A 16,267-nucleotide genomic window follows, 5' to 3' on the forward strand; every position below is an offset into this window, starting at 1 on the left:
CTGCCAGCTGGTCAGCGCATGCTCTATGGACCCGATCTGAATGCCAACTGGCCCAGGTGACTTCTGTGGGTTCACTCCTTTGAGGGTGCTCCTCACGTCACGTCAGCTGTTGTCTGCTGCGGTTGGACTCCAGTTTATTCCAGTAGTTCCCCTTAGGCATATTCTTCTTCCTCTTGTTCTTTGGAATGTCTCCAGGTCCCCGGAACTCAAAGCAGATGCGCGTGCACAGAGTTTGGCACGGATACTACCATTAATCCAGGGCTTGTGGTTTGGGAAGGTCCTAAAGGTGACCCTTGTAATGACAATGTCTATGAAGCAGGAGATACAAGCTGAGACACTGTCAGTGGCGTCACAACAGTCCTGTAGTGTGGCAACAGACACTTCAGCACTGAACTGACCGACAGACCTTTTTTAGTGTCACAATGAAAGACACTGATGTAAATTCTTTTTACACGCATTGCATCACTGGATGGAGACTGTTTTACAGCGTGGGCTGACACTGCTGCAGCCCACATGATGTGTAAGAGTGTAAAGGTAGGTATCAGAGGACAGTTGATCACATTTACATACAGCCTTTGTCCAACTCATGCACAATCTGTTTTTAATACTTGACTCACCTCTGCTCTTGTGCCGCGATGTGGACAGAATCCATAATGCGCCGCAGGGCTTCAGAGATCTGTTTAGCCCTCACTGTGTGCTGCTCAAACTTGGTCTTCACAGCTGATTGGGAGATACACTCCTACAAACATCAGCCAACAATGTAGACATCAGGTCAGTGGATATAGCAGCTTGAACTTACTTCTCATACCTGGATAATATACTTATTACGCACAATGAAGAATATCACATAGCTATTATTCACAGTTCCCAAGTTTAGTCCAGTGGTTTGCAAAGGTTTTTACATCAAGGAACCCAAAAGTGACACAAATTGGACCACGATCCCCATTTGTTAGATTTGTGATGACATCTCTCACCTTTAATTGGTCACTTTGCTTTGATTGCTCACATAGTCAAAAACAGGCTGTTGGCCCATCAGAACTATCCATGCTCTTTTAGGTGAGTCTTTATTTTGTCCCCTCCTGGCAGAGGCGCCAACTCATGAAGAAGACTCTGCATTTATGTAAATATACAGTATATGGCTTGAGAACCACATATTGTGATTGTCTGGTATTGTCCAAAATGAAAAAGCCAGTGATCAAACCAAAGTAACCAATCAAAGGAGGGAGACACCATTGGCCTGGCCCCAGTTCAGAGGTCTCAAAAATCAACTTCAAAGTCCATGCTGCCATGAGCACGCTGTGCAGCCTTGAACATGTAGTGAGGGTTGAGCACATGCTCATTGCAGCCCTGTGGTCATGGATGAGAAATGCTCCCTGAGGTTACTGTTCTGTGCATTCATATTATGTACACACTTGTGGTTTTCATTTGCACCGATTTTGATACGAATTAAATCTCATAGTTTTATCACATACAACACAAGCATACAGTGCATCCGGAAAGTATTGACAACGCTTCACTTTTTTGCACATTTTGTTATGTTACAGTCTCATTCCAAAATGGATTAAATTCATTTTTTTCTCTCAAAATTCTCCAAAAAATACCCCATAACGACAAAGTGAAACAAGTTTGCTTGAATTTTTTTTTTCAAATTTATATAAACAAATTTATATAACATGTACATAAATATTCACACCCTGTGATCAATACTTTGTTGAAGCCCCCAAAGCCACTCCTTTGTGATGTTGGCTGTATTCTTAGGGTTATTGTTCTGTTGGAAGATAAACCTTCGCCCCAGTATGAGGTCCAGTGCACTCTGGAGCAGGTTGTCAGCGAGGATGTCTCTGTACATTACTGCAGTCATCTTTCCCTCAACCCTCACTAGTCTCCCAGTTCCTGCTACCACCACCATGCTTCACGGGAGGAACAGTATTGGCCAGGTGATGAGCAGTGTCTGGTTTCCAGGCACAGGGAGAAATTTAATTTAATCCATTTGAGACTGTAACATAACAAAATGTGGAAAAAGCAAAATGTCACTGTGTTACTTACTGATGAAATTACAGTGAAAATAATTGATTCTCTTTTTGCTTTTGGTGACCCCACTTTAAGAACCACTGGTTTACCCAAGTACACCAGCACAAATACTGGAAGTATGGGAAACTGATAACCTCTTACCATCTATCCTTGAGTGTTACTGAAGTCACAGTAAAAAATCTAATTGATACCCAATAAGAACATGGAAGTCAGCACAACTGATAGCACTAACTCGAATTTATTCAAGTCTGTGACCCATCAAACTCTTATTCCAACTTGTTGCACATAAGAGGATCTTACCTCGAATCGCCTCTCAAAGTTCTGGAACTCAAACATTCTGGCTTGAAAACCCTCTGCAAGAGCTCCACCTGAAACAGGACAACAAAATTTAATACTGTAATACTGAAACCTGCTCTCTGCGTTAGGGCTGGGTCTGACATTAACATTTTATGCTGATACCTGACTTTCAGTACTTAGCAATACCAAAATGATACTTTTGCTTTAGTTTGAGAAAACACATAGTTAACACTGAAAAAAGAAGCTTAAACTGTCAAATTTTGCAGGAGCACAAGCAGCCATACATGATATTTATCTTTATAAATTAGGGTGAAATTAGCAAAACTGAGAAATCACCTAGCCAAAAATATGCTATGTTAGATTAGAAATCTAGGACACCAGAAATGTGCATGATTAGTTGACTAGTCATTTAAATGTTGCTATCCTCACTAGTCAGCAGCAGAAATACTAGTCGGTTATTAAACTAATTATTGTCATTCTATTCCTGTCCATTTAGCAGTTATTTCTACAGTTAGGTGTACGTAGGTATCACCTTTGTGCTTATATACTGCTATACAGGCTATATACATATCAGCATTGAGGTGGAAGGTGATGATTGCACAGTTCTGTAAGGTTAGGGAGAAAATGAGGACTAGACTGTTGAGTTGTACAGTCTAACAGCAGTGGGAATGAAGGACCTGCTGTAGCTCCTTCCTACACTGAGGGTGTAGCAGTCTGCTGCTGAAGGAGCTGCTCAGAGCCTCCACTGTCTGATGCAGAGGGTGAGAGGTGTTGTCCATGATGGATGTCAGCTTGGCTAACATCCTCCTCTCACCCACCTCCTCCACTGAGTCCAGTGGGCAGCCCAGGACAGAGCTGGCCCTCCTGACCAGCTTGTTCAGTCTCTTCCTGTCCCGGTCAGAGCTGTCCGGTCCACAACAGACCACAGCGTAGAATAACAGAGGCTACCACAGAGTTATATTATGTCCTTAGGAGGGGTCTGCACACTCCAAAGGACCTCGATCTACTCAGAAGGTGGAGGCGACTTTGGCCGTTCTTGTACAGGGCATCGATGTTATGTGACCAGTCCAGTTTATGGTTGAGGTGGACACCCAGGTACTTAAAACTGTCCACCATCTCAATGTCTGAGCCCTGGATGTTCACCAGTGTATGTGGTGGTGTCTTTGTCCAGAAGTCAATCACCATATCCTTCGTTTTACTGGTGTTTAAGCACAGGTGATTGCGCTCACACCAGTCCACGATGACTGACCTGTACTCCGTCTCATTCCCCTCAGACACACAGCCAACAATGGCTGAGTTGTCAGAGAACTTCTGGAGGTGACATCATCTGGTGTTGTAGGTGAAGTCTGAAGTGTAAAGGGTAAAGAGGAAAGGTGTGAGCACCGTTCGCTGGGGGAGGGGGGCTGTGCTGCAGACCACCACCTCAGACACACAGCTATGCTGTCTCATATACAGAGGCCTCCAGCCGTGCTGCTCTGGCAACCCCGTCACCCTCCTCCACAGTGCCTCAGGTAGTCTCAGTCTCTGCGGCCACCCTCCCCTGGCTGTCATCAATGAACGTTAGCACTGCGCCTGTCTGCCCAGAGGTCCTTCAGGCCGCGGTGGGGCATCTCTCCCTCAAACATGAGCTTGGCATAGGAGCAATGTTTTCCCCCCACAGCAGTCGCACCTGACCTGGGCCACACAACTGCAATGTTGCTAGAAAACAAGGAGGCCAGTATGGATTCCAGAATGTTGGCTCCGGCCCACAGCTCCACTCTGGACAGAGATGGTTAGCTGAGGTCAAAAAAGACTGGTGAGGGGGCATGGCCACCTGCAGCCCTCTCCAACCACTGTTCTACCTAGAAGGAAGAGGCCCTGCTCACCACGACAGCGCCATAGTGGTTGTAACCCCTCCCAGGGCTGCCAAATCCTCTCCACTTGTTGCCAGCACCAGTCACACGACTCGCCCCTCCACCAGGAGAAAACACAGTCGTCGCATGCTGCAGGAGGCTGTCATCAAACGCTCAGGGGGTCTCCCCGGGTCTGAAGCACCCAAGCCAGTTACACCTCACCAACCGGAATCACTGTCTCCAGTCCAGGCAAGAGTAGCTGCTTGTCCGCTTTCCTGCTTAGGGAGCACAGGCTCAACCCCTTCCCGTCCCCTTTTTCCACCAACCACATCAATAATTGGATACTCCATAACCAGAGATATCCATTTTATAAACTCCATCACTCACTGCTTCCCTGGTGCCACAGTCCCTGTCAAAATTAAAGACTTGCTCCCCTCACTCCTGGCCTCCATTAAAAGAATAGTGCTCCACATCGGCACAAATGACACATCCCGGTCGCAGTCTGAACGGAATAAAAATGATTTTAACCTACTTTTTAATGATTTGGAAAAATCAGCTTTGTCTCTGGCCCTACTCTATCTTTGAGTCATGGTGCTTAATGTTTTAGCAGGATCCTTAGTCTACACACCTGGCTCCAGTCCCCCTCTGGGTCCCAGATCGATTTTTATTGATAGCTTTAACTTCTGGGACCCTGCTTCCCTTTTTGGCAGAAAAGGCATTCACCCTAATAAGCAAGGCAGCCGGATGCTATCTGCAAACATCCAATCCAGTCCTCTCCTCATGCAGGACTATCCACTGGCACCGATCACTCATCCACAACCACTCATCACACAGTGCGCATGCGTCGATACGTGTGCAGCCTGTTACAGACGCTCCCGATCTTTCTCACTGTTTCAAGAATTTCCCTCCAGGGATTAATAAAGGAATTCTGATTCTGATTCTGATTCTGATCCACTTCAAGACCTCTTTCTGCCTTTTCATCGCAAGCTCCGAAATTCCCGCTCTGTCTCTGATTGCCCTGCCTTCCCTGCATGCCCCATCACTGTGCCCAGCAGCCCAGGAACACAACACAGCTGTAACTCAGGCGGTCATTAACACCTACAATTTCCAGCTCGTGCCAGTTCATGCCCCTCTGCTGTTAATCCTAAAAACTTAATTAAGGTCCTTCAGCAAACTCTTTTATCTCTTATTTTTACACCAGCAAAAATTTAGCATTTTAAACATCAGGTCACTTAATATTTTATGTCATAATCTTATTACTTTTAACAGTCTGGACTTTTTTATCTTGCCTGAAACAGGGCTATCTGAAGATGACTGCAGTCCACTTATTGAGGTAACCCGCCCATTGGTTTTATGATCCATTCCAAAGTCCCTGTACTTCTCTTTATAATCTATAGACCACCCAAGCCTAATAGTGCTTTTTCTCAAGGGTTTGCCAGGGTTCTGTCACATTTTATCTCAAGAAAAACACTCACTTTAGGTGATTCTAACATCCATGTCTGCTGCCCCTGTCAGCCACTCTGATTTTATGGGTATTGAGGAATCCTTTAATCTTACCCTGGAAGTTTGGGACCCATCTCATTCAAAAGGTCACACTCTTGATCTGGTCCTTCACTATGATCTCAGTGTCTTAAACTTTGACATCAAGGATATCTGTGTGTCCGATCATTAATCCGTTTTATTTAATGCCATTTTAACTCATCAGCTCACTGCACCCCTCCCTGTCCATCGCTGGGTTTTTAACTCAACATCTACTAGTATGTTCTCTGATGTTTTGGCTTCTGCCGTTCAAACTGATCTTAATTCTAATTTTAATACAGAGGAGCTGCTCTCCACCTCCCAGTCTGTCCTAAACTCAATTCCTCCTCTCAAAGTCAAAAAACTGGCGAAATCATTGCAGCCCTGGTTGGATAAATCCACAAAGCTCTAAAAAAAAAAGGAGTGTAGAAGAATGGTGCACAAATGGAAACAAAACAAGAGATATTTCACCAACTATGGCATGACAAATGAAATCATATCAAAAGGCAGGTAAAGAGGCCAGAATTTTATTTTGAGTCATCGATTCGGTCACCATTACCATTACTCCCCCCCATGTGTTTTTACTGACCTATTTGAGGAGCTGTGCAATAACTTTCCACACCACTTCAGCCAGAAAGTTACCAACATCAGAAATCAAATAACGCCACCGGATGGGATTCTACATACCCACAGGGACACTGCTTTCTACCCTCCTTGGTAGATATAATGGCACACACAAAGCCAACCACATGCAATCTTGACGTCAGTCCCACTAAATTTCTCAAAGAGACGTTTAATGCTATCAGTCCTATTATTTTACTTATCATAAACAATTCCTCAGAAAATGGTATTTTTCCCTCTGCTTTAAAACATGCCTTGGTGCAACTTCTTTTAAAGAAACTGAACCTCGATCCCTCTGTTCTTAGTAATTGTAGAGCAATTTCAGAATTAACCGTTTTATCTAGGGTTTTCAAGAAACTAGTTTCTACTCCACTCCTAGAGTTCATGAGTAGTAGTAAATTTCAGCCTGGTTAATTTTTAAATTTTTAAAATTAGTCATTAGGAACATGTCTATCTTCTCACATTTGTGAAAACTGTATAACATATCACAGTTGTTGACTTTGAGCTAACGTTGTCTGTTACTGCGTGAGTTGAGTTTGGCTCAATTAACATTGGCTCAATTAACAATTTTACTAAAATTGCGATAAAAGGCTGAAACTAAAACTGCTGCCTGATGGTTGTACACCTACACACACCAATCAAGTTCAGTTTATATCTCTGTTTGTGCAGACTCATCACATGGTGCAACAACAATTACCTGAGGCTCAATATTATTAAAACCAATGAGCTTGTGGTAGACTACAATGCTTATAGACATTGCTACAAAGAAGCTATAAATTCTATAACATAGATGCTTCACATGCATCTTCAACTTTGCAGCACAGAATATCTATACAATCAGCACAGTTTTAACATGGAAACTCAAGGTTAGCGTCACAAATTCAGTTTCTGATCAAATGTAAAATATGGTCACAATCTGTCACAATTTGTGAATAAATTCTTGGGTTATGGCAAAAAATACATTTTGTGAGGTCACAGTGACCTTTGTTAACAAAAACCTAATCAGTTCATCTTTCAATCAAAGTGTACATCCCGGATAGATGAATTGAAATCCCCTAAAGATATTCCTGTGATATCATGTTCACAAGAACAGGACAGCTGGATGGACGGACAGACAATATAAGATACAACTGTGTATCATCAAGACAAGATACTACTGTGGCCCACTGCCTCTGTGATCATCAGTGACTTGAGTGATCATTTGTCTGCCTTAGTACTGTGGAATTTAATATTCAGGTGATGTTTACAACGGATATTTTCCAAAAGCTTTTGTGATACACACCTGCTTCGGGCATTCCTTGAGCCTTCTGTACACGAGCCTGGAGTACTTCCTTGGCAGAGACAAAAAAGATGCGGTCACTGGCTTGGGCCCGGTCCACCACACCGAGCTCGTCCACCAGGAAGTTGGTGCATCGGTCCATATGCTGCCTGCGGACCTGACACAGCAACGGCACATTTTATCAAACATGTACTGCAACAAGTAATGCAGAGAGTGCACAACCAGCTTCTTCTTTGACAGTGATGCCATAGTCTGGTTTACTTCAGTAATTCTGTACATTAGGCAAGAGGTAGGCTAAAAGCCATCAACGGGTTGCCAAGACAGACATGCTTACAGACAAGTTTCTGACTGCCCTGATATGTATGTCTTCGGACTTTGAGAGGATACCCACACAAACTCCACACAAAATGAATCCTACAGGTCCAGTCAAGTCAAAACCCAGAGGTCTGGAATGCAACAATGGTAACCACTCTAACCTGGGCAAATATATATCAACTATAGTATCAACATGGCTAGAGAACACTGGGGATAACTGACAAGGATGCAGGATATTAGTCAGGGAGTGCAGAGGCCTATGCAGCAAGGCGTGCTCCTCATGGTGGAAATACCAGTTATAATAATACCAGTAACCTGCCTAATTTAAGACCACCTCTGAGTCAGCACCATGAAGCTGCATAAACTGCTTTTGGATGGTAGTACAGCAGACGCAGACACACACACACAGCATAAACCATAAAAAAAACCCAAAGCATGTTTTTCATTTTTATGCATCTTTCAGGGTGTAAGTGTTCAGCCAAATGGACACTGACTGACCTCCTCCATGTATTCAGGTTCTGAGGCTGAAGCATCCCAGCGGTTGTTGAGGATGAAAATGTTGGGACTAGAGAGCCGCTCATTGACCTTGTGAAAGAAGGACTTTTCCTGTACAAAGATATCGTAACGTCAGTTTCAAAAGGGATCAGTGGAATATACATTTAAAATATTAGCACTGCATTGGCATTTAAGGTTCTCTCACACCTAATCTGTTCGGTTAAAACAAACTCAAGTCTTTTTCTCTGATTATTATGTCACAAGCTCTTAATACTGCTGTGTTTATATCTACTCTGTGCACTTTGTTAGTTCAAGTACATTAAAAAGTGTGTGACAGCAATCCCACGGTAAAATTACGTTGAAAATTGTTAATTTATGAAGTGTTTTCCTCCTGTCTCTACCTGTAATTATTCATAACATGCCATCGATCTGTAAACTAACGATACAAATAATGCTCACAATCTGTCATTCATTTATTAGCATTTGTGACACCAAAGAACATAAATATACACAGAACACTCAAGTGTTACATAAACTTGGACACCAGAGACTGATTTCCATACGTGGATTCTGATGATGCTCTGATGACATAGGATGCCAAAAATGACCATTCCAATCTGTATGTATAACTACAAGTATACTCATTTTGGTTCACTTTTTAAAAAATCAGTGTAAACAGGAACGTGACCAGAGCTGAAATGTTACAATGTGTAACAAGAACAAATGAACAGGTGTGAAAACAACTTTATTTACCACAATAACTCCCCTTTCATCTCACCACACCAACAGTTCACCCAGATACAGAGGAGACAACAGTTTCTGTCTCAAACGTCACAGACCATTCAAGCCTTACCGTCTGCATTAGTGTGGACTCAGAATTAGCCACCAGAACAAACACATCAGCATCCAGGCAGAACTTGTCGATCCAGCTGTCCAGTTCTGTAGTAACATCGATCCCTGGGCTGAAGAGGGAAGCAGGAAGAAGAATAAACTAACTGCCATCCTCAGCAGGTGAGCACGGTAAGACAAGGGAAAACTGAACGATCCTTCTTCTGTATTTTTTCATTTCAGTCTTACCACTTTAAAACAGCTAAACCTACACTCAGGGTCCCTGCCTTCACCTCGGTATAAAATGCTGTGCATACTCTTAGTCATAGAAATCTAAAATCCTTTGTCATATTCATGTCATTTTATTTATTATTAAAGTTAAATTGGGGGATGCAGTACAGTGCCAGAAGAACAACTTTAAATGCAATGAAGACAATGTATTTGCTAAATTCCAGTCACAAATGTCACATATAATTACAAATGGCAGTTTTGCAACTTTTATTCCACCATTCTAATAAGAGTGGAATAATAACTCACATATGCCATCTTAGAAAGAGTCATTCATTTAACAATATCTTGACTTTGGTCAAAGCTTAATGTGACAAATGAGTGATGGAAATTACTTTTTGGATAAATAACTTATGTCTGACCTGTCAACCAACACTAGATCGTCCCTGAGCAGAGCACACTTGGCTTTAGGCCACATGACACAGACCAAACTGCCAGCATCCAAGTCCTCATCCTGGTGCAGCGCATGGGCCAGCTGGTTCACCGTCTGTAGATACACAACATCGGCATTTAGCTGGGTTTACACACACACACACACACACACACACAGCAAACGTTCCACTACCACAGACTGGACTTGTGGAGACTGGAGACGAGGTGACTGGCATACCTGTATACATGTAAAGACACTTAGTGAGTTCTGCTGACCTTTATGCTCTTCCTCTCCTCAGAGCCTTCAGTGAGGAGGAAGGCCTCGTTGCCATCAGTGCCTTCCACCCTCAGGAAGCAGTTGGTGGTGTGTCCTATTCCAGACGGCAGCACCTTGTCACACAGCATGGCATTGATCACTGAACTCTTACCATTACTGGTCCTACAAAACAAACGACAGCAGCGCCTTAAACCATTTCATCTGCGGACACATCATTGACAGACCAAGTTGTAAAACTAAAAAACCAGCAGATCAGGATCGGGATCAATAAAGTATCTATCCATCTACACATACCTGCCAAAGAAGACCACCTTCATATGCCTGCGGGCTAGCACTTCTCCAATCCCCGCCACCTTGACCAGGTAACCCCGAACATCCTGGACCTGCTCCTCCGTGGTGACTGGGTCCAGATCATCATTTTTGTAAGTATCTAACATCAGAAAGAGAAACATCATGAGAAACAGATCATTTTTTCTATTAGCCTGATATCAGGCTAATAACTACATCATAACTGCATCATACTTCTTTTCAGACCGATGAAATTTGGCCACATTTAATCTGAACATGCAACATTGGGACATTATATGATGCACAGTACAATCACTCAGCTCTCCCTCTGTACTTCACGGTGTGACGCTGTCTATTGCAGAGTTTCCCCAACCTTTCCCTTTCCGGGCCAAAAACAAACACTGTAACACTGTATTCAATGTCTGCAATCAACTGACTCACCATCTAACCATCACCATCTTTTTACCATCCCAAATGTATGCACACTTGGTCCGACTTTACTTTTTGGAAGAACAAGAACGCAATGACAGATGTGGCCTGTGTATTTCAACAAAGGAAAATAAAAGAAAACTTTCCCATTTTAAACAACCCCGGTGGCAATATGAGAATCGATTTCTGAGCTGACAAGGTGCACTTGAGCCATGCACCATGATGTCCTGGTCGACGCTAGTGAGCTTTTCCACACAACGTGATGTAGATTACAGCGCTTATAAGGGACACCTGAAAGCACCACAAAGTCTCTGTCCCTGTGTGTGCAAGCTCCAATCCAGTCAACAGCCAGAAGCAGTATGGATATTAGCAACGCCAAAAAGGACTTTTCTTCCTTTTTTTCTTACTCGGATCCCAAGTTCCCTTAACTGACATTCCCCATAAAATGTCATCCTGCCCTTTCAGATTACGACAAAATAATAAGAACCTACACATTTAAAGAGCTTTCTTACCACACGAAACAATCCGGGACGGCTATTTATTTTTTTTAATCATTATTTTTTCATTAGGGGCAGCCCTGGTTTGGTGGATATTCAGTGTTTATTGTAAGTCACTGATATCTGTAAAGACTTCTTTCTGATTATCCTCACAAACATACAAGTGTGCTAATATAATGCCTAAAGTCAGGGTCAAGTGTGAGTGGTTGAGTAGTGCACATTTTTAGGGGTGTGGTGTGGATTGGCTCTCAAAATGGGTTAGGTGGGTGCAAAAATCTTGAACCATGCGTCACTATAGAGGAAACAATGACACCTCAGTAATAATAATATGATAGATATTAGTGGGACATTTATAGGGGATGTCTTGCTGCACTGACTACTTTCACCTTTCATACTTTGGGTAACCTGTGCATGTGATGTAGTCTAGCAAGTTTGTTAAGGGAAGTAAGTGTGTGAGAGGTACCTGCACATTGCTACAGTCACAGAAAATTGCGTCACACATTAAGTTACTTAAGTCTGCCATAATGCAGGTAGAAAAGTAAATATGTATTGAAAACAAGTGCATTGTGTTCCCTCTAACAGAAGATAAATAAAAAGTGCCTGATTGTGCAATGGTATCTCATGCAGAGTTGTGTGAAACACTAGGTACCAATGATAAATGTTAAGAACAGAAACACTGAGCTAGCGACATAACACCAAGGACCAATCAAAGAACTGTGATACAATTATTGACAGACATACTTTGTATGATGTAATCAGTGTAGTGTCAATGGAAAACAAAACATGTTCAGTCAACCTATATGTTGTGATCAGAGTTTGTCGTGAAGTAGACCTATGTGGACAACCTGCCAGCGGTGGCTGATCTCGTTTCTTTTATTCGCCAAATCGTATTTGGCAAGTGATCATCTTGGACTTGTGTGCATGTCTAAAAGGGAACGAAGAGCAAAATGCAGGCGGGAGGGTACCTTCCAGAAACGAAGCGCTCTCCTTGATGTAAGCCCCCAACTGCTCAAAGATCCCATTAATTTTCTTCTTTGCTGTCACAAAATGCTTGAGGGGTGATGCATTCACTTCCGCCATCAGTCTCTTATCCTTCTTGCCGTGGACTGTGTTGGTGTTAGATCGTGGGAACACCAGAGACATGGCACTGGACAGAGGATAAAACATAAAACAGTCTCACTTACAGTCACACACATGACAAATTATCCATGTCTTGCAAATGTGTCAATTAAATGAGACAAACATTTACAGCAGGGTTAGAGCAAATGTAATATTTAGGCCCTATTTTAATACCATCACCTTGTCACTATATACTATGACAAACTCCTTAATGCCATGGACTATATAACAAAGAGAGAGAAAGAAGGACAGAGAGAGAGAGATCACTGAAACATATTAGATGACCCAGTAGACTCCCATCTACTGATAATCACAAATGTTCTGCAGACAAACACAGACAAGACACAGTATTACCAATTTGGCAAATTCCTCATTAGATTTAACAACTCTTTTTTTGCTAAATTTAATCATCATTGTGTGAAATACACTCATACTGCCACTGTTGCTTTTTCAAGTAATAATTACCTCAAACTCAGGGGTGCACTGAAAAGATAGACAAAACAGGTGTTTGTTTGTTTGTTTTTTGTTTTAAACTGCAATACACATGCAGCATGCTCAGAGCATGGGATTCTGCTGGAATACAGAGAGGCGCAAAGGCTGAAGGGGAGGGTCAGGGAGGCCAAGTGCAGATATAAACAGTATATATAGAAGAGCACTAACAACAATGACCAAAACAGTGCATGTGGCAGGGGGATAAACACCGTCACTGGCTATAGAGACAACTGTACAGCCTGAAGCCCCATACACAATACTCTCCCTGATATTCTGAACCATTTCTTCGCTCGTTTCAACCGGCAAAACACAGAGAACCACAATAAGGCATTCGCTATCATCCCTGTGCCTAAGAAAAGCAAAGCGAACTGTCTGAATGACTATTGCCCAGTTGCTCTAACCCACATGTCACAAATTGTTGTGAGACATTAGTTCTCTCTCGCATAAAAGCTGTCACCCCTGCCGATCTTGATCAGCACCAGTTTGCATATCGAGCAAACAGACAGACAGAGGATACAATCATAACAGCCCCAACGCACCTGGATCACAACAACATATGTAAACATGCTGTTTGTAATTCCACACAAACTGGTTCAAAAACTGAGCAACTTGGGTGGTTCACAGCATGCATGGGTACTGGACTTCCTCAGAAAAAGACTCCAGAATGTCAGAGGGGTGGGGGTTGGACACACCTCAACCCCTCTTACCCTGAGCACAGGAACAGCAAAGGGGTGCGTCCTCAGTCTTCCCTCTTCTCCCTCCTCACATATGACTGCTCACCTATTCACCCCACTAACACCACTGTAGTAGGACTGATTACCAGCAATAACGAGACAGCCTATGAGGAGGAGGTCCAACATCTGGCACAATGATGTTTCCATAACAACCTGGACTTAAACACAGCAAAAACAAAAGAAATTATAACAGCCTACAGGAGATCAAAGCTGGCCGAGCACTCTGCTCTCTGCATACATGGACAGGAAGTAGAAAGGGTGGACTGCTTCAGATACCTCAGTCTACATCGCCGCAGGCCTCACCTGGACCAGAAACAACTATCAAGTAAGGAAGGCCCAACAGAGACTCAATTTTCTCAGGAAGCTGAAGCAAGCTCACCTCCTTGAAAAGCTGCTGATTCATTTCTATCGAGCCACAACTGAGAGCATCCTGACCTACTGCTGCACTGTGTGGTTTGCTAGCTGCACAGCAGCGGACAAGAAGGACCCGCAGCGGGTGGTGAGGACAGCATAAAGAGTGACTGGGACTACACTGCCTCCCCTTAGTCACATATACACTGACTGCCTCCACAAGTGGATTTTAAAGCACCCCACCCTGGACAAGGACTGTTTACCCTCCTTCCCTCATGAAGGTGACACAGAACAATGAAAATACATGCAAATAGAGTCCAAAACAGTTTTCATACACAGGCAGTCAAGTGTGTGACACCCCTACCTGACCTGAGGTCATCAGCCAATGAATGACAGCAATCGTAGCACCTTGTGCTGTCTTGCTCTATTCATCTATTTCTGTTCTTATATCTATTCTATTTATTTATTTATTTAATCTGAATATACAACTTTGACGAGGCCGAAAGCAATTACGAATATCCTCGTAATTAGAGACAGTAAAATGATTAAATGTTATGATGCGATAAGCGCCCGATGGACGGGACTCAACTGTGACCTTTGACACATATGAAGGTAACACAGTACGCATAGTCAAAATACCTTATTCAACTCTTCAAAACCCAGGTAATTCTTCTTATTACATGTAAGAAGGTCCCAAGTTGAAAGACGAGTCATCCAGCTGAGACAAAATCCATTTAGTTAAATAACAGCGCGCGGAGGCCTTTGTAAAGATATGTCAAATTGCTTAACATTGAGTTCCTAAAATCTCTCAGATGTCAGTCCCTGTCCTTCTGCTGTATATTTGCTTAAAATTCCCTGGTCCTGACTGGCATGACACCGCGCAGTGTAGAAACAAATCCATGATACATTTCAAGCTAACAAGTCCTACGTTTATCTTTCATTAGCTGCTAAAGTAGCATCAGCCACTCCAGTAGCCTGCGGAGTAACAGTCCATCTATTTCGGTTTGGTTACTTACCGTGGATGGGGATCGCTCCTTACAAATAATCCTCTTGCATCTTGGCCACTCGGCTTTTAAAACCCTTACAACTCAACTAGCCAACGACGTTACTACGTGATTAAAGTTGGTAATTAGTGTTAGCTACCTATGCTAAGTGAAGGGGGCGTGTGGGGCCTTGGCAACAAACTGATTTTTCCGTGTAATTTTCAGCACTGGCAGTAATGAGAACAGCGTACGTTGGATGGGAATCCCAGTGGACGTTAACGGCGGTCTCCCACACCTTCGTTTCAGCACAATACGAGCTAATTTGGTCTTTCTTCGGGACGTCGCGCTTCAAGAGGACAATCATAACAGTACCGCCCTTTCCAGGCGGAAATATCGCGACAACATGTTTCGACGCCTCCCTGTCTCCCTGCCAAGGAAACTCTAACTCTACTACTTCTGGTTATGTAGGGGGCGCTCGCGAGATAGTCCAGAATGGAGGGGGCTTATGGAGGTGCAACCTCAAAATGTAACTTTTCAGGTGCAAAAAAAATAAAAAATAAATAAATAAAATAAAATACATATATATATATATATACGTGCCAGTTTACAGCAGTAACCAGAATGCTAACGCCGTGTACCTTTTAAGAAAAACGAACTGGCATTAGTAGACTCTACTAAAACTAAATAATTGTGTAAATAATTATTTTAGCCTGAGGACTATCTCTCGCGTGCCCCCTAGGTGAACTGCAGGAAACTTTCTGTACAATGGTGTTTAATAGGGAGTGGACAGGCTGTCCTTAGAAGGACTGTGTCCCTACATCAGACTCATGTACAAGTACAGTATACATATTTTCAAACAATATTGGCCCCGACAAATAAAAACAGACACAACCCAAGTGCTGTGTGTGGCTGAGTAGCCCAGGTGAGTTGGCACCGACCTACTGCTGTTGGGTCCAGTCCCTTCTAACTTTATCTGGGGGATATCCCTTTCCCCATCTCTGTTAAATAACATTGGGATAAATACTATGGTAGAGGAGCCTAAGCTGGACAAATAAAAAGAAGGATGCAAAACAGCAGTAAGACCAGATACTGAGAGGCTTTCTGATCCATGCATTGTTCTACTTTACATTTATTTTACAAAAAGTATTGCTACATTGGTCTCTAATCCTATGTGGCATGGGTGTGAGTGGTGTACCATTAGGGGAATATTGGTGGGCTGGT

General features: G+C 43.0%; 1 protein-coding gene across 2 annotated transcripts in view; it reads right to left on the reverse strand.

Moving 5' to 3' along the window:
* The window catches only part of mfn2 (mitofusin 2), a 31,001-nt gene extending 15,540 nt beyond the window's left edge, over positions 1–15,461 (reverse strand). The window contains exons 1-11 of one of the 2 annotated variants that reach the window (XM_046396594.1): positions 15,080–15,461; positions 14,703–14,781; positions 12,333–12,514; positions 10,448–10,583; positions 10,153–10,315; positions 9,867–9,991; positions 9,242–9,350; positions 8,392–8,499; positions 7,582–7,735; positions 2,332–2,399; positions 618–739 (exon numbers count right to left, since the gene is read on the reverse strand). In XM_046396594.1, the coding sequence (XP_046252550.1) occupies positions 618–739; positions 2,332–2,399; positions 7,582–7,735; positions 8,392–8,499; positions 9,242–9,350; positions 9,867–9,991; positions 10,153–10,315; positions 10,448–10,583; positions 12,333–12,510 (1,163 nt within the window). In that variant the 5' untranslated portion in view covers positions 12,511–12,514; positions 14,703–14,781; positions 15,080–15,461. The remainder of the gene's footprint in view (positions 1–617; positions 740–2,331; positions 2,400–7,581; positions 7,736–8,391; positions 8,500–9,241; positions 9,351–9,866; positions 9,992–10,152; positions 10,316–10,447; positions 10,584–12,332; positions 12,515–14,702; positions 14,782–15,079) is intronic. The other variant, XM_046396592.1, reaches the window with a different exon arrangement.
* Between the last annotated feature and the right edge of the window lie 806 nt (positions 15,462–16,267).

Source organism: Scatophagus argus, chromosome 8, assembly GCF_020382885.2.
Source record: "Scatophagus argus isolate fScaArg1 chromosome 8, fScaArg1.pri, whole genome shotgun sequence".
In the NCBI taxonomy this organism is placed as follows: Eukaryota; Metazoa; Chordata; class Actinopteri; family Scatophagidae; genus Scatophagus; species Scatophagus argus.